We start from the raw sequence: 18587 nt of genomic DNA, 5'->3' as shown, positions 1-18587 counted from the left end.
ATTTATTAACTAAAAAAATATGAAAATTTTATTTGAGTTTAAAAAATAAATGTATCTATAAATTTGTAGGTTTAAAGCCCTCGATAGAAGCATTGAAAAAAAAAATGTTAAATTGTGGTCAAGATACAAGGGAAAGTAAATGTTGTACAATAACATTAAAGAGATCGTTAATGGGAGCCATGGTGCCCCAACATATTTGACATGGGTTCGAAAAACTGAAATTACATTCTTGAACCAAGTTATAGGACACCCAATTTTTCTAACAACCTTCATAGAGGACGAACCAAATAGACTTAAGCTGTAAAGCAAACCCAACATAGAGGACAAACCTCATTTATTTAGCAAGATAAAATTATGCATTCAACAAGTTTAAAAGTTGTTTGTCATCATCATAATGTTTGCGATGGTGGTGACACGTATCGCACTGATGGTGGTGACGCATAAGCAGTAAAAGCTTACGTGTCGCCTTTGACTGTCCACATGTACAGTGGACCGGTCAAAGTTCGATAGTTTTGCAAATAAGTTGAGGTTGTTGTTGTTTTCAAAAATAAGTTTTTTCAAATTGGTATTTTGGTAAAAAACTCTTATATTTAAATATTCAACTTTGTTTCTTTTGTTCATTAAATATTTTTGAAAATAATAATCATCAAATTTTTATTTATTTATTTATTTTTCTGTATAATTTCAAACATACCCCAAGAACTCAGAGATTGAACATGGTAAAGTATCAATTATCTTTTATTTGAAGTATCAAATAATTAATAAAAATTTTAAAATATGATTAAAAATTTTCCATTTTGGTTAAATGTTTTTAATAGGATTAGTTATTGATTAATAAAATAAAACAGGATGAAATATGAATCATAATTTTCAATTTAAAATTTAAGACACGCGGACGAGGAATAGCGAGAAAAAGAGGGAGAGATCCGAAATTGGACAGAAGGGGTACCTGAAATTTCGACACTTCACGAGGGCAGAAATCAATTAACAAAATTAAATAATTTTAAATTTTCAGTACTTCGGACCCTGGAAGCGTCGCCGTCCCGTGGTTGACTTGGTGAATCTTCTCCCGTGAGAAGGGTAAAACCAACCCATAAGACGACTTCCCGGTCCCAAGAGCGTAGCTCTATATAAGCTCGTATATCCCATGCTGAAAACCCTAAAACCTCCGTTGCTCTAACACACTCTTCCCTCACCGCTGCGTTAAACGGCGATCTTGAGGGCGTGTGTCTTCTCGAAAATTCAGGGAAGACACGGAGGGAAGGGGAGTGAAGAGAGGTTCGCCTGAATCCTGGTTTTAGAAACACTTCTGTTAAGGTTTAAGAAATCGAAGAGACGGAGGTAACTAACGCGAAGAGCGACAAGAGGGGTAAGAATGGATAGGTTCGATTTCCCTTTCCAATTATATATCTAGTTGATTCGTCTGGTAGACTACTTCATTTTCTTCTTGGTGTTAATTTGGAAACCTTTCTGAAATTAATTCTTCCAAAACCTTTCCGAAATTAATCCTTCCAGTCGCGACAGTGCATAAGATAAATAATAATCTATGCGGCATCCTAGAAAGTGAAATTATTCGTTTGCAAGACTACGTCTAGGATAAACTACTGTTCAAAACCATCACTTATCCGGAAATTCGTCGAATTTAATCACAGTGTTAGAAAGCAGCTGCGCCGGGAGCGCTTTCAGTTGTAGCACGAATGTTATGGGTTACTTATCCCTTTTTTATTTAATGTTGTTGGTCCGCATGTAACTTCTGTCTTCTTAATCAGCATTGGCGTCATCACACTGACATTGATAAACCAATTTGAAGTGGCGTATGTTTAACCTGAACCTTCACCGAACTGACTCATCCTCTTTGCAGTTTCTAGTCTCTTTTCTTCTGCTGATTATAAGTTTTTCCATTGTTTTATGCTCTGTCATTCTTGGGGTTTCTATTACACTAAAAATGCATACTTCTACCATTGTTAAACAAAGCCTGTAAATTAATGAAAAATACTGAAAGTTTGATACCGGCTATCCTGTTATTTCAGGATGTTCTGCTCTGCTCTGTTTATTTTAATCTTTTAATGATATAATTTTTTTAAAACTTAAATGCAATTCCTAAACTTGCTGAAAGTTTTTAGGGGAGAGTCTGCTTTCCGAATCGAAGTATTGGCAGATAATTTGTTTAGCTGTTCCACCCGGTTGTTTTCTGCTGGTGGGTTCTGAAAGGTATTCAACCTGGGAGGTAAAGCTGCTTTGACTGGGGATCATGGAGATGGATGTAGGAACGAAGGGTGCAGAATTGAATGAAATGGTAGATGATTATGTTCCCGACTCTGAAGTTGCATTCTATGTTCGAGAGGCACTCAAGTCTGTTTCCCAGGTATGAATTGTAGTTCTGAAGGAAGCATGTTTCACAATCACTTTTTATTATACGTGTTCTTATTCTTCTTATTATTTTTGAGAAGTTATTTTGCTACACCTCAAAGTACTTCATCTTAAGTTGAAGAAAAAACTATTTTTTTATATTATTTTGAACAGGATTGGTGTAGTCAAAATGCTAGAAAACATCAGTCCTATTTCTTTGGAAGATAAGTCCTTTGGAGAAGCTTAACCCTGTTTCCAAATTATTGCTGAAAAGGGGAATTTGGTCCCAAATGTAAGCTTTTGAAGGGCTTGTTAAACCATTTAGACTTCAAATATTAAGTGCAGACTTCAAATCTAGCTCTTTAAGTTGAGAAGTGCTGGTTCTCCATCTATTCCTTGCATAGTCATGTGAAGGTTTTTTTAGAAAGTCTCGTGTAACACCACATTGTGCCTTACTATGTATTGTTTGATAATTAAGATAATGTTGAGTGTGGATAATCCTAGATTGAGAAATTAAGAAAAATAATTTGTTGTGTGGTTGAGAAATAGGCCTCCTAAGTGGTTAGTCATTTTGGGATGAAACTAAGCTCGACCCAACAATGTTGTCAGAGCATGTTGTGTGAATGGACCGAGGCCTAGTGTGTGCTCTCCAGATTGTTTGTGTTGTGATTTCTATGAGTTGAGAACTAGTGGTTTATGGTTGGGATAGGCCGCATGCCAATTATGTGTAAGCATAGGTGTGAGAGGGACTCTTGAGTGGGAAGAAGTCTCACATTGAGAAGTGTTAAGAAAAATGGTTTGGAAGTGTTAAGAAAAATGGTTTGGTTATAAGGTTGAGCAGTAAGCCTTTTAAGTGGCTAATTATTTTGGGATGGAACTGGACCAACCCAACAATGTGAAAGAAAAAATAAAGGAGAAATTTGAGAGAAAAGAGTGAAAAGAAGATGGAAGGCAGAAGGAATTAAGGGCTGTGTATTGCCTGCACGATGGGGGAAAGATTAACCTCCCACACTCTTTTATTTCTCAAGTTGTGTTACAAAAAGATTAAATTGCCCCTATCAAGAAGTCTTATACGTAAGTAAAAAACCTTTTGAACTCCTAAAATTTAAACAATAACCACACCACTTTTGAGATACTAATGTATATCCTTCTATTTATTAAATTACAGATTTACCTACATAAAAATTACTAAAATACCCTTGATTTTTACACTCTCTTTCAAGCCAGAGCATATATGTCAAGCAATCCTAGCTTGGCACAAAATTTATTGAAGTCCCACTTTCCAAGAGGTTTTTATGTATGTCTCACCAATTTGCTTAGTAGGCCTGATGCACGCAGGGTAACTACCTTGCCACCTATCACTGCATTCCTCTTAAAGTGAAGATCAACTTCCATATGTTTTGTTCTCTCATAGAAGACAAGGTTATTGGCAATAAAGATGGTTGTTTCATTATCACATTTGAGCACCATAACATCTTCAGAAGCAAGTTTTAGCTCTTTCGATACTGATCGTATCAACATGAGTTCACTAACTGTATGAGCCATCGATCAATACTTTACCTCTACACTAGAACGTGCCACAACATTTTATTTTTACTCTTCCAACTAACAAGAATTCTTGCATCAAATACACAAAAACTTGTGATGGATTTCTTACCAACATAATTTGCATCTTCGTATCCTTCAATTCTGAGGTGATCCTGAGGAGTATATAATAGCCCTTTGCCTTGAGCTCCCTTCAAATATTGCAAGACTGTTTATGTTGCTTCAAAATGAACTTTGCACAGAGATTCCATAAATTGACTTATAACACTAACCTCCATAGGAGTATCCATTGGTTTAGCTCTTGATAACCTGTATATGTCAGTAATATATGTCCTTTGTGAAAGTACTACTTGCTTACTTTTGGCTATTTCAATCCCCATGCAAATATTTCAGGGATCTAAGGTTCTTGGTTTGAAGTGCTTGCTTAGATTAGTTTTCACTTCCTCAATCGCCATGGTATCACTTCTAGACAATACAATGTTATCTACATATCCCACAAGAACTACACTCCTAGATGCTCTAAGTGAAATAAATAAGGAATGATCAGAGTGGCTCTACACAAACCCAAATATTGTGACAGTTTTACTACATTTATCATATCATGCCCTAGATGGATTTATTTTACAAACCTTCTCCTTCTCTCGCTAAGAAATATACCTTGGAAGTTGCTCCATATAAACCTCTTTCTTTAGATCACTATATAGGAATGCATTCTTAATGTCAGGCTAAAATAAATGTCATCCCTTAGTAGCAGCAACATAAATTATATTCTAACCGTACTCATGTGAGTCACCGGGGAAAAAGTATCTAACACATCAATGCCATATGTTTGGTTGTAACCTTTTGCTACCAAATGTGCCTTATATTTTCAACTGTCCCATCAGCATTGTATTTGATTGTATATAAACCCAACGATAACCAACAACAATAGCATTTAGTAGGTGGTTCAACCAATGTCCAAGTCTTTCTAGCTTTTAAGGCATTCATTTCATTATCCATAGCAGACAAACATAAGGTACCTTACACTTTTTTACATATAGAAACATTGGACAATGAAGTAGCAAATGATCGGAATGAAGGAGATAAAACTATGGTATCAAGACATACTTAGAAAATGGATAACAAGTACCTTTCCTTGTGGCAATAAGAAGATGTAGATCGTTAAAGGTAGAACCTACATGCGAGTAGGGAGATGATGCAACCATGTTAAAAGGGGCTATATCAGAAGCTTGATGTTGTATCTTACCCTTGGGCTGCCACATGCACACCTTTCTTTGTTGATAAACATGTATAGGTTTCTGTTGAATAAGAAGGCATAGGGGGATTATCCATAATAGGGAGAAGAATAAGAGACCGATCAGTTACTATCGGGTTAGATAGAGACCAAATGAGGTACTATAAAAGTGTAGTTTCAAAAATTCGCTGAAATATGTCCTCTTGTTTACAAGATCATAACGTTTATAGCCCTTCTAAGTACAAGGATAACTTAGAAAAATGCATTGTATAGCCTGAGGAGAGAGCTTGTCATTTTGAGGACCAATAGAATGTACAAAACACAATGAACCAAATACGTTGGGTGGGAAATCAAATAAAGAACATTTAGATTACAACATTTGCAAAAGAATTTTCCTGCCAAAATTGAAGAGGACAATCTATTAATCAAGTAACAAGAAGTCAAATGGCATCTCCTCAATACAATTTTGGGATATTCATTTGAAACAAAAGGGTATGTGTTACTTCTTATAAATGATGATTCTTACATCCTACAACTCTATTTTGTTGTGGAATTTTTTTTTTTTTTTGATGAAATGTGAGTTTTTGTTGTGGAATATACACACACGACGATTAATGAATAATTCCATGAGATGCACAAAATGAAGAAAACTTATGATTTATAAATTCAAGACCATTATTTGAACAAAAAGTACGAATCGAAGCACCAAATTGACTTTTAAAAAATCGAACAAATATATCAAAGACTATTGACTTCTCCCAAAGGAGATACACCTAGGTAATCCTGCTCAAGGACCCCAAACATTGGAATGCACCAACTCAAATGGAAATTTACTTTGGCTGCTACTTAAAGGAAACAAACTCCTATGGTGCTTTCCAAGTTGACACAATCGACATTGAAAGATAAATTAGAAGGTAGAGTAGGAAGAATCTGACATAACTTTAATGGATATGGATGTCTGGATGATAGATGAGGTGCCATAGTAGGTCCAAACGCGGTCTATGGACTAGCTTGATTGACATCTAGATGGTAGAGGCGTCTACTTTTATTTTTTGAACCTATCATCTTCCTTGACCACAAATATTGAAACGCACAATGAGAAGGAAAAATGTAACAAAGCAATTTAGTGATTTAGTGAGTTGACTCACAGAGTCAGTTGACTCACAGAGTCAGTTGACTGGGAATTTAGGAGCATATAACACCAAATATAACAACAAATCGTGTACAATGCCTTCAATCGTGACAGATGAATAAGGCCCATTTGCCACTGATTTACACGAGGAAGGAGATATATTTTTGAGCAAGATGACATACCTGACATATGGGCTGATTCCCTGGGATCAATGACCTAGGAGGACTGAGAAGACACATAGATGTACCTGGTGTAGCTGAAGTAGCATTAACTGAGGGTGATGTGTAGCCATTGTAGGGGTTAACATAGGAGTAGCGGAGTAGCTGTGAGTTGCCTGAATCGAAGGAGTTGCAGGATTTCATCGTATGAGCTACTAGTAGATTCTTGTGTATTGCCATTGCCTTCAGTACAGAAGACTAGCCCACATTGGTTTCCCAAACATATCTCAACACTTGTCAAAATTCTGTTTGCACTGTCCACAATGTATACATTTTCTATTACCATGTCCATGACCTCATCCTCCACCATCATGACCCTGTCCTTGGCTTCCCCCTTGCCCTATAGTCATCTCAAGTCAAGGTAGCGGACAGGTTAAAGGTTGCAACATAAGAGGTTTTAATGTCTCTACTAGTTTTAGATACAACTGCACTTTCTGCTCTAATCACTCTATTATAACCCTTCCTAACGTTGGGACATCATCATCTGCTAACATCTATGTTCTTAGGGCCCCATACTTAGATCCCAACTCATCCAAAAATTTAGCAACTTGTATGTGTCCTTCCTTCTTTGGTAGCTTCACAAGGCCTATAGTAAACGGACGACACTGCTCTTCCGCAACACCCCTCGCATTATAATGAAATATTCTATAACTGTTTTTGTCATTCCCATTCATAGTGAAAACATCACATATAGTTCATAAACATGAGATATTGTTTTCTCAATAAAAAATAGACTCAAGGGTCTTCCACATATCCTTTGTAATCTCACAACTAATGACTTGATTATTGACATGCGGCGGCATCAAATTTCACATCTGGGGTTTCTAATTTTCGGTTATGTGATCAGGAGGATCCTTCCTTATATACTTGGCTTTCCTTTTTGCAATAAAAGAATTCTTACTTTCACAAGACCAATTCGGGTAATTGGCCCCATTAAGCTTGACAGAGCTAATTTGAACATACTCCTTATGTTTTGCCAACTCAGTATTTCTAGCAGGAGTAATGACCTCTCTAGAATCTGCCATTATGATTCTCACTTGCAGCCATAAAAGAAAATAACAACAATCTAAGGAAAAGACACCTCCCAAACACCTTCAAGGTTAATATATGCAGAGATTGTGGTTCTACACTTTGAAAAAACTCAATTAGGGTTCACGAAGAACAGCTTTTGATACTTCAATCCTGTTATGTAATAATGGAAGGGATTGAGGAATAAATAATATCAAAATTTAAGCCCACATAAGTTTGCACAGACATACCTGTGTCTGTCCAGGTGATGCAGGCAGTAAATCTTCATACTAGGCTTTTGAACTTTCATAGAATCTTGAATGCACACAAATTGCTTTAGATAGTAGTACAAGCCATTAATCCTTAGATTAAGGCGCAAAGAAGAATTAAAAAAAAATTTTGAGTTTAATTAGCAGAGGCAATTGAGGAACCCAATCCTGGATCAAATCACAGACTTCATGTGAAGAAAGAAAATAGAAGAGAAACTGGAGAGAAAAGAGAGAATAAAAGAAGAGATGAGGAACCAAGGGCTGCATACTGCCTGCACGATGGGGGAAAGATTAACTCTCCTTCCTCTTATTATTCATTTTAGTTGGGCTACAAAAAGACTAATTTGCCCTGTAAAGAGGTCTTTTACATAAGTGAAAAACATCCTTTAAAGTCCTTGAATTTACACAATAACCACACCGGTTCTGAGATACTATTCTAGACCCTTCTTTCTGCCAAATTACTGACAACAGAAATTACTAAAATACACCTGATTTATAACAGTGCAATTCCAAGGAATTGGTTCTGTTTCATTGAAGACATTGCATCACTACAACAGACGGCTTGACTGCTAAGTTTTCTTTTCTTCTTTTTATTGTTTCAGGGTGATGGTGAATATTATAACCAACTGATAGAGGTTATAAGCCATCGTGATAAAAGGACACCTGATGACGAGGCCATGCTTGTGGTATTGTATCTTCTATTAAATGTCAATTGTAACATATTTGTTCCTTGTTTCAGTTGATTGTATTTCCTCCTGAAATACTTTGTTTTATTCCATTCCTCAGACAACATTAAGGGCATTATCTGAGTCTGTCTCATCTATAGATACTATTCGCCATGAGGAGCTTCTCTTTTCTGTAAGTTCATTCTATAGTTTGTAAGTAGCCGTATATTTTTGTGAACTCACTTTGGAGCAAGCAATATTGATTGTTTCTTTTCTTTTGAATGTTGAGCAGATATTTCAGTTGAGCATTTGGAACCATGGGCCCGACGTAATGGATGCATTTGTTGAACTCATGATATGTTTGGTGTGTATTTTTTTTTTTTTTTCACCTTTACGTGAAACCAAAATACCCTTATGAATTAGCAATCGTTTTCAAATTTTTGAACAAAATGCATCATAATCATTATCAACCCTTTGAACAAAATAATTTATATCATGTATTGATGTAGGCCACTGGATTTAGCAAAAATAATTATGTTTATGAAGTAGGAAAATGTTAATTTTAGAGTTCTGTTGACTGAAAAAGGAACAGCAAGGTTGATAATAGGAAAGCCAATTATTTCTTTGAATAATTTAAAGAAATCTGAATGTTACGCAGTTTTTTTTTTTTTTTTACTTCAGAACTTTTGTAAATTGAATTATGATATGTAATTTATTTTACTGATTGTGGAAGAAACATGGGTGAAAATTAAGTAAATGGACACGGGTTGATATTTTGTTCTTTCGTTGATTTTGCTTGCACCTAAAAGATACCATTGCTTCACAGGAATCATTTTGGTAATTACATTTTTACTTACAGCTAGTTAAAAGCTGAACAATTTTTATCTTGAATAGTGAAGGTTGTATCACTTATTGATGTTGTGAGCATGACGGTAATATTACTTTCAGGTCGTTGGTCTGTTGACCACTTGCTGAGTCATTGCTACAGAGCTTGTTTAGACAGACAAGCTGTTACTCAACTTTCAAGTTACATTTTAATTAATCAAAGAAGGTGATATTTGCTGTTCTGTTCTTAAAATGCACTGGAGTTATGTTGAAATAGTCAATCTGCTGGATACTAGAAGTATAACACTGATTTTTTTCTTTTACTGAAACTATACACTATATTTTTTAAGACAGTTGATGCCTTGTGTTAATCTGGAAGCCAAAAATTGAGAGGTAAAATATATTTTGAATCTGCATAATTATGAGGTGTGGTGGCGTAAGCTTGGTTCTCCTTTTATTCTAGGGACATCAAGTTTTTGATTTTATGATTCACTATCAAATATTGGATATTGAATTTTTCTTGAAAGAAAACTTATTATTGGGTTCTAAGCATCCTCTGCATGTCTGATTTTTGCTTTTACTTAGTCATGCTTTTTATGATATGTTGTTGTTCTATTCAGGCTGCTTCCAGTGGAAAATTTATCAATGCATGTTTGGACACACTTGTGTACAATTTCTCGCCTCCTGTATTTATGCTAAATTTCCTGAAGCATCCTCGGGGTATTGTAAGGAAGGAGCAAGTTCTCAATCGGGTGCATTCAGCCTTGCAGGATATTGCTACTTTGGTGCCTCTTACTCCCAAGATGTTGGAGTCCATAATTTGTAACAGGATGCCAAAGATAACTGCTCCTGAGGCAGTAAGTACCAAATTCAATATGTGATCAATCAATGATATTAGTAAATTTTGCACCTCCTGTTGCTTTTTATTTTTTTGAGATAGGTAATTTTATTAAGAGCCTGAAGGCCAGCCCTGCAAAGCAAGAGGGATGATTGGTCATATCAATGGGATATTAGTGATCAACCCCTTTCTTAGCAAGACAGTCAGCAATAAATAAAGACCTATTAACTGAAGTCATTTAATTGCAGCAGTCTCAGATTAATAACTTACCTCATGGAATATATTCAAGTGCCTCCAAAGGCAGGTCCAAAGAGATCTGCACCTGCTTATTACAGCATTTGAATCTCCTTCAATCTCAAGAGGGACTGAGAAATGAGTGATAAATATGCAAACCATGAAGCACCACATGAAGCTGCATTAAACTGAATCATATTGGCCTAAAGGGCCAGCAAATCAGAGAGCAATGGGTCTGTCAAGCCAACGAAAGACACCTCTTTAACCTGCTGGACTCAGATTTCTTTGAGAGCGGTGTTGAATTTTGACTCTATATTCCTCTGTTCAGAGGGAACTGAGGTAGATATTGGATTTATTGGAGGGTGAGACATTGTGAACTAGTTTCTAGCCACTTCTACTTATCCCACCTGAGGTGCTGCAAACTCTTTAAGATTGCCAACCCGAGAGATTATATGCTGAGAGATGTCCTTGATTCTATCCATTGAAGAAGATTTGTTGTGAAAGTGATGCCCATTTCTTTCCAACCAAAGTCCCCTGGGGATGAAAGCCAGGCACCTCCTCCACATCGGCCTGCTTTGATGGTAAAGCTACTAAAAGAAAACTGGTGGATAAGCTCTTTGAAAGATAATGAGGAAATAATACTGGAGACCAGATCTTGAAAAAATAATGAACCTAACCTGATATGCAAGATTGCAAAGAATAATAAGTATGTTGTGGATGATCTCACCATGGGCACTGAAGATGGTCCAAGGTTTGAAGATTGTGGCGAGTTAGGATCCTTGCCTAGCAGCTCTTAAAAGGGGGCCCACGAGTCTCCAGGGGATGATGGCAAATCAAGCCTTGACTTCAGCCTGCCTAGTTGGGTAGGCCTTTACTGACGAACTGGTGAATAAGCTCCTGAAAGATAATGAGAAAACTGCTTGTTGTTCACATCTTGAAAGAAAGATGGAACAAACCTGGTATGCAGGATTGCAGTGAATGAATATATGGTTGATAATCTTGCAGTGAGTGCCACAAAAGGTGCAATATTTGAAATACTGGTTCCTCTTCTCATGAAGTTGTTGAAAGTTAGGATCCTTACCTAGCAGCAATTCAAACAAAGATCGTTAGGGATCCTCAACGATGTGAAGACAATATGTGACCCGAAAGAATCGGAAGTTAATATCCTCTGCTAGCAGCACTTTAGTCAAAGAATTAGACCACAGCTGATCTGGCCCTCTTTTCCTTCAGGCTTATATGTTGTTACAGTGGATTATGACTTGCTGCCAGATTATGATTATCAGAACCATATCGTGTGGAGACTTTGAGGGTCCCCTATGGTCTTTACATCTTTCAATTCTACGAGTTTTCACATCTGTCATTAATTGCTTATCAATTTTTGTTATTTAGTAGTACTTTATTCAAATTTATGCTGGTAGATCTTAATAATTTCTTCTGGTTTGTACATCTTATCTTTCAAATGATGCTTTAGTTTGTTGCTCCAGGAACTGCATGCTTATTGTAGATTAACTGAAACTCAGGTATCTTTTCTTTTTTGTGGGAGTTAGTGGATAGTAATTTATGTGGAGAACTTGCTGAGGCTAGAGAATGGTGAGCTCGGAGAATTTGTTGGAACCTTGGCAATTAAAGCTCTTGTGGATAGACTTGTTGATCTAGATGTGAGTACATGGTACGGTAATTTCTATGAAGGGGGGTTTATGCATATATTTTGGCAAAAATGTTAACCGGTTTCCTTGTAAATTATTTAGGTGGAGATAATATTGGATCCCAATGAGGAAACCTCCAGCAAAGGCATATTTGACATAGAATTAGAAGATATAGATGAAAATGACGATGGTGCAGAAAAAGTTGGTCATGAGGTATGCTTTCTACATGTGGTCTGTAGTGGTCATGAGGTTTCCACAATGGTGGTCGTTGGGTTAATGATTCCTTGATGCATTTACTGTTTCAGAATTTGAAAATGAGAAAAAGACATACATCTGAAATATTTTTCAGTGGTTGAAACATGCCTCTGAAAAATCATTAAACTGGCATTTCATTTAATTGAAAAACTCTGTGATTCTTTAATATTGTGATGTTTTTTTTTGGCAATGATTGTTTGGCAAAGGAGTTCTGAACAGATCGTTGTGTCAAGGCTGAGCTTCAGGCGCTTATGTTGTGCATACCTTCCATTTCTGTTCCCTTGCTTCGTGAGAAATCTCATATTTTTTGTTTTCTACAGGTTTCAAGGGGTAACTTGAGGCGACAGAATCTGGATGCCAATGATTTTACTGATAAATTAGATAACTTGATGGTTCTCACTTGTGAACATCTCAAATCTTGCGCCAGTGCTGGTCGTCTTGATGAGGTGACCCTTCTATTTCTGAACTACTTGATTTATTTATGTAATTCCTACTGTTCTGATATCTGTAAGCTGCTTTGCATACTACTTACTCTCCATGGTGTTTTTTTTTTTTTTTGTCAGTAATATCACTTTTATGCTTTGGACAATTATGTCAATCTTTAAGTACATTGTATGGTCAGTGTCAATATCATTTTCAGACATGTTATTACTTTTTCCAGGTTTTCGAAACACTTATGGTGTCCTTTGAGAGTACTGTGATGCTTGCCCTAAAATCCAAGTTTGCACAGGTAAGATCTTCCTCTGTCAGGGCAGTTCCTTCCTGCTTTGTGCATTTTGTGGTTCTTTTGCTTGTCAGGCTGGAAACTTGTTTCCTTGTTTAGCTTGTGAAACTTGGCTGCTTCTTTTCAGTTTGTGGTGTTTTATGCCTGTTCACTTGATCCTGAAAATTGTGGGGTGAAATTTGCCAATCGGATGGCTGATATGTTTTTAGACAAAAGCGGAATAGTAGAAATCAGGTAATTGAGAACCGGTAGTCTAAAGCTGAAAATCAACAGTTCTCCATGGGTGCTTCTAGTTGACAGCACTCTGTGATGAAAACCTGAACAACTGCTGATCAATTCTTTGACTTTTTGTGCAGGATGGTTGCTGTGTCTTACCTTGCTAGTTACTTGTCTCGTGGAAGGTTTCTTTCTGCATCATTTGTTGCAAAAACATTGCAAAGGTGTCTTGAGTTTTTCTGATTTTATTTTGCTGTCATTGGCAAATTCATGCGATCATAGATAAAGTTTAAATGACTTTGTTTATCTGGCAATTCAGATTGGTTGATTGGTGTTTTGATTATTGTCAATTTCGAGAAGGTGAAATGAAACCAACAACTTATCGAACGTTCTATGCTTGTTGTCAGGTATATGACTTTTTTGAGTTGTAATTTGTTTCTTTTACCATTCAAAAAAAAAAATGTTTCTTTTATGCCTATAATTAATTATTAAGTGTGAGAAGATGGAGGTACAAGATTTTTGTTTTCTTTTCTTCATTCATGATTGGATTGGAACATCTCTGTTTTTTCATAAAAATCTAAAAAGTTCTTCCATGTGTTCGTTATTGCAGGCTATCATGTATGTTCTTTGCTTTCGTATGGGATCCATGATGGATATAACTCATCTGAAGTTGCAGCTTTTCAACATGCCCTTAAAGCACATCTTCCGTCACTCTTGGAATCCTCTCCAGGTCTTTTGCGATACGAAACTTCCATACTCTTGCATCCAAAATTTTCTATAAGAGAATAATCTTCTATACAAACATCTCAAATGGTTTATGGTACTTCAACAACTTTTTAGTCAAATCAAAATTTTTAGGGGGAAAGGGCTGATATTTCAAAATTTATCCGCCTTGCGAGATTTGTTGCATAATTTTTTTTTGTGCTTGTATATTTTGTAGCAACAGTAATGACCAAACTTGTGTTCTGCAATTTCTGTAAACTTTGGGGTATAAATGAAGTTTATCAGCTTTTATCTTTTCCAAAAACAGGTGTGCCTGCCGTCCATAGTGGAGGAGTTCCTCTGTCAAGCCAAAGCGGCAGGGTTGCTTATGGTGTCTGAGGAGTTCATTTTCAATGACTTGCTTGAGTCTGATCTTTCTAAAGCTTTTGGCGGGCAACAAAGACTGGACATGTTCTTTCCCTTTGATCCATGCTTGCTGAAGAAGACAGACAGGTTATTTTACACCTCTAAATCAAGTTATAGTATTTACTTTATTAATCTTCCGGTAGTAATGGCGATTGGTGTACTTCTGACAAGCTCCATTGGTTTTGTGTCAAAGATTTATTCGCCCCAACTTCACATTTTGGTCAATGGTCAAAACGACATATGCTGATGTAGGCCTTGATAGAATTGAGGTCCATGATGATGAAGAAGAAGATGAGGAAGAAGTTACAGTTGGGCATATTGGAACATTGGAAGAGAGTTCAGAAGAAGAAGCTGATGATCTTGACATGGATGATTTCGGATCTTCCTTGAACAAAATGTCCATTACGCCCAGGAAGGATACATTAGCCAATGGGCTGCCCCTTGCACGAATGCCTGCTCGAATTCAGCCCTCAACAAGTCCTTGGTAGATGCATTTCCTCCAAGTCTGCTAAATGGCGGTTTGGCAGCATGTAAACACGTCAAAGAGAACGAGCATGAAAGGCAGTTTTGTTCTAGAAGCCTCAAAGCCGGTCTCTTAGAATGATATACTAGGTTTAAGTGACTGGAGGGTTGAAGTTTTGATTTTTCCCGTCCTATGTGTTTAAATTATATCGTCCAATTGTAAAATAATCACCTTTTCTAATTGTCACCGTTTCATTTGGAATGAGAATATATAGTTTTTCTTCACAAAGTTTATTTCCTGTTGGATGACTAGTGATTACTGTTTCAAAGTTGCCAGAATTACCGAGTGAAGAGGAGGAAAGGAATTGAAGAAAAATGAATGGGAGAAGAAAGCAAATTCATATGGTAGTGTCCTTCTACCAAATTTTGGAATCCAAATATTTTAAGTGGTCAGAACGTATCGTTCAGGAGTGTGTTTTAGTTAATATTCTTTGAAAATACTTCTTAGTAAAATTGCAAATAAAAGAGAATGCTAATGACAGAAAAAACCCACTTCAATTTGTCTCATTACACTCAGTGTTGAGTCTTAAACAGTCTCGCGTAAAAGTAACTTAAATAGAAGGTGAGTGTGACTCAGTTGAGGCATGTTTGCCTTCTTCACCAGCAACGATCGTGCCTTTACAGAGAGCACTTACAATTTAGAACAACAGAGAGTAAACACAATGGGGGGAGGAGTGTTAAGGAGCGATGTGGGTGATTATTAACCATGGAAAATAGGAATATTTAGTAAAACTTAGTAATAAATACTTGGTTATAATAAAATCTAGTAAACGGCCACCGAAACACATAACAGAAACAAATCATCTGTAATGCAGTAACGAACAAATAAGAACATGGAGAGTCCCGGGTGCGAGGAACGCGGAAACAAAATTCTCGTCACAGGTCAATAACCACTTACGAATTACGCGACTTTTGAAATGAAAAATCTGCTCTGTTGCCAGCAAAAATTTAAAGCTCTACGCTGTTGTAGACGACCCCCCCTTCATTCCGAATCAAATCGGTCTCTGTAACATTATTAATACAACAATAACTCTCCTCTGGTCGCGCCTCCCCACATCCCTTATTTCAGTCTATACCTCTCTTTCCGCCTTCCCTGCTTTGTCCCCTAACCCACTCCTGGGCCGTTTCGATTTTTTAATTTTCTTTGTCTCACAGTCACAGACTTACCCAACAAAGAACCCTCCGCACCTCTCTGATCTGTCATCATTCATTATCATATCTCTTCATCGTCCTTAAAAATCATCAAAAGTTGAGGAGACGAGTGGAGATATTCAGAAGAAGGGTATTGTTGTAGTTTAACCACTGCCGATAGTCGTTTTCCCAAGTCCGGGACTTTTAATAAAAGGAAACTCTCAGAACATCCCTTCATAGGTCTGAAGACTCTGAGGAGTCTGAACTCCAAACCGCTTCACTACCTATTTTCGATCTTCTCCTTTCCCTTTCTTCCTCCTCTTCCCCGAGTAGAAGAACTAATTGAAACACTTCCACTCTTCTCACGCGCACCTATTCTCCCTCCCTGTGCTCTAAAATCTTATTCAATGGAGGAATACCTACGCAAACTTGCTCTCTGGCACACGAAGACATTCAGACCCATTATCACCCACGAGGAGCTGGAACCAATCATGGCAACGCTAGGGTTCGTGGCGCTACCGGCGACCACAGTCGGTGGGACTCCATGGAAGGAGTACGTCTTCTCCGCAGCTGGATGCCAGAAGCCGAGCGCCACCGGAACCACCGACCCTCCCCCTCGTCCTCGCCTTCCTTTCCCCAGAATCGACGCCTTGCATATCTACACCTATCGAGCTTTCTTCGACGGTGTCGCTCATTTTCTCGGCAAGCGCGACATCGCCGATACCTTTCGTCAGGTATTTCGTTTCTTTTTCCTGTTTTTTTCTTCCACTATTTTTCGCTTCGGTTGTTGCTTTCTTTGCCAACGCTAAATCGCGCGGAAAACGAAAAGTGGCATTCGTTTCTCATTTTTCCATTCTCTTTTTCATTGTTTTCCCTCCCGTTTTCTGCAAACGCTTTACTTTTGTTATCCGCGTTAGCAGTCTATATGTTCAATGCTCCAAGTTTTCAAGAAATTTTCGTAGATGCCATCAAGTTGTCGTTTGCGTTTAAAATTTGAGCGAACGGAGGGAAAACTTGAATCGGCGGAAAATGCGACAGGAAATTCGCCATGGAAAAGTACTTGAGGGAAAACTTGAATCGGCGGAAAATGCGACAGGAATCGACAGGAAATTCGCCGTGGAAAAGTACCGAGTCCTCAAACGTAACAATTGCGGTCCATCTACGTGGGCCCAAGTAGAGGTCGAAGCACGGTACGGTGGAAACGCTTCTCGTTCTTTCCCCAGAATCTCAAAATCTGTTTCTACTTTCTAAAAATGGCGCACGCCATTATTTGACGGTGGTTGTCTTCCAGTTCCAGCCTTCCTTGACAAGCGAAAACTAAAGAAAAGATTAATAAAAAAGCGGAAAATTTCTTGAATTTGTTTATGTTATCGTCAGCGAGTTTCGAATACGCGCCTGATTTTGCGAAATTATATTTTAAAATTTCTAAGAGAGAGGGAGTGGATGCTTATCTCTTCATATTTTGCCACTGTTTTAGCTTGAACCGTTTACCATTTTGATGGAACCACTCGCCTGCCCCTGTTTCTTCTGCTTTGATTTCTGTCTTTTTTCCCGAAGTGCCACTGATTTTTTTACCATGTAATTATGTTGCTTTGATTATTAACTCTGAGATTAACGCACCAGAAGAAGTAAACAATTCTGTTCGGAACTCGGAACTCGGAACCTGGAACGTGGAACCTGGTTGAAATGCCTGTAGACAATTGTCGAGTTCCAAGTTCCCACATGGTTTTCGTTGTCATTCGTTTCTACCGTGAGTCGGTTCAGACGAAAAAAACTAAACTTGGCGTAAAGGGTATTCATTCAGCTGTGGAAATTGCCGAATTGTCTTTCATCGCCTCACACACAGTCTGGTCAGTTTATCCATGATGGATTATGATGAATTTTGCGTATGTGAATTCAGGGGCATGCCTCTGCAACGGGTTCATGACCGGACATTTGAGAAGATATTTCGTCCGATGAATGACGGAGAAGGGATCTATGTTTACAGGGACGGGACTCTGGATCAGGCGACCCTGATGGCTTGCAGTGGCAACAATAGCAGCAGTGGAAATACTGCTGCGACCCCAATCTGTCTTGTCCCTTTGAAAGACGTTATAGTTACATAATGACGACGCCCACCCTTTTTCCATTTTTTATCTTCAAAGTTTTCTCAGTACGACAGACTTGGAGCTGTCAAGCCTGTAAGTTTTCTCTGTCTTTGTTTTGTATCATTTTTTTCCTCTTATTTTTAGCCAGTACGAGTTCTAAAGCTTTGGGGAATTTTTGTTGCAAGCATCCCCAATTCATTGCGCCTATAATGGGGAGATTAAAACACGTAAATTTTCTTTCTCTCTTTGAACTGTTAACCATTTGATGTCTCTGTTATCCAATAAAAAAAGAAAACCAGTCCCCGTCTGATTGTTTACCGGTCAAATTGACCTCAAACCTGATTATTCAATTCAAAGTTTAGCGTTATCCTAGAGTGAAAGTCGTTTTCTGGAAGGAAGATGTGGTGATAAAGATTAACAAGACAGCTAGCTACGACAGTTCACCATCGGCCATTACATCACCTACAATTTCAACATTTAAAGTCGTCTTCCTATGGCTCCTGCTTCGCCTTCGAGTCGGCAGTCGACACGACCGGAGTATCTCCTTTGAAATCATTTCCT

General features: G+C 37.6%; 2 protein-coding genes across 3 annotated transcripts; both read left to right on the top strand.

The window, feature by feature from the left end:
• The first annotated feature begins 1179 nt into the window (after nucleotides 1–1179).
• On the top strand, nucleotides 1180–15043 carry LOC137950407 (uncharacterized). Of its 2 annotated transcripts, none has more exons than XM_068796854.1 (16): nucleotides 1180–1369; nucleotides 2124–2365; nucleotides 8358–8441; nucleotides 8542–8613; nucleotides 8713–8784; nucleotides 9866–10102; nucleotides 11865–11975; nucleotides 12066–12176; nucleotides 12539–12664; nucleotides 12880–12948; nucleotides 13070–13176; nucleotides 13299–13382; nucleotides 13478–13565; nucleotides 13769–13888; nucleotides 14189–14373; nucleotides 14480–15043. In XM_068796854.1, exons 2-16 carry the CDS (start codon nucleotides 2252–2254, stop codon nucleotides 14772–14774), a joined length of 1875 nt encoding a protein of 624 aa, XP_068652955.1. In that variant the 5' UTR covers nucleotides 1180–1369; nucleotides 2124–2251; the 3' UTR covers nucleotides 14775–15043. The 2 variants fall into 2 exon arrangements, with proteins under 2 accessions (XP_068652955.1, XP_068652956.1); XM_068796855.1 differs by having other exon boundaries at nucleotides 2117–2365.
• Nucleotides 15044–16109: 1066 nt separating this feature from the next.
• On the top strand, nucleotides 16110–18234 carry LOC137950324 (uncharacterized). Its single transcript, XM_068796719.1, has 3 exons — nucleotides 16110–16722; nucleotides 16860–16911; nucleotides 17840–18234. Exons 1-3 carry the CDS (start codon nucleotides 16347–16349, stop codon nucleotides 18042–18044), a joined length of 633 nt encoding a protein of 210 aa, XP_068652820.1. The 5' UTR covers nucleotides 16110–16346; the 3' UTR covers nucleotides 18045–18234.
• Nucleotides 18235–18587: the final 353 nt, after the last annotated feature.

This window comes from Aristolochia californica, unplaced genomic scaffold, assembly GCF_029961685.1.
Source record: "Aristolochia californica isolate CCGP_79_NKW_82.1479 unplaced genomic scaffold, dmAriCali1.0.hap1 SCAF_14, whole genome shotgun sequence".
Lineage (NCBI taxonomy): Eukaryota > Viridiplantae > Streptophyta > Magnoliopsida > Piperales > Aristolochiaceae > Aristolochia > Aristolochia californica.
Note: the sequence above shows the minus strand (reverse complement) of the source record. Positions and strands in the feature narration are given on the sequence as shown.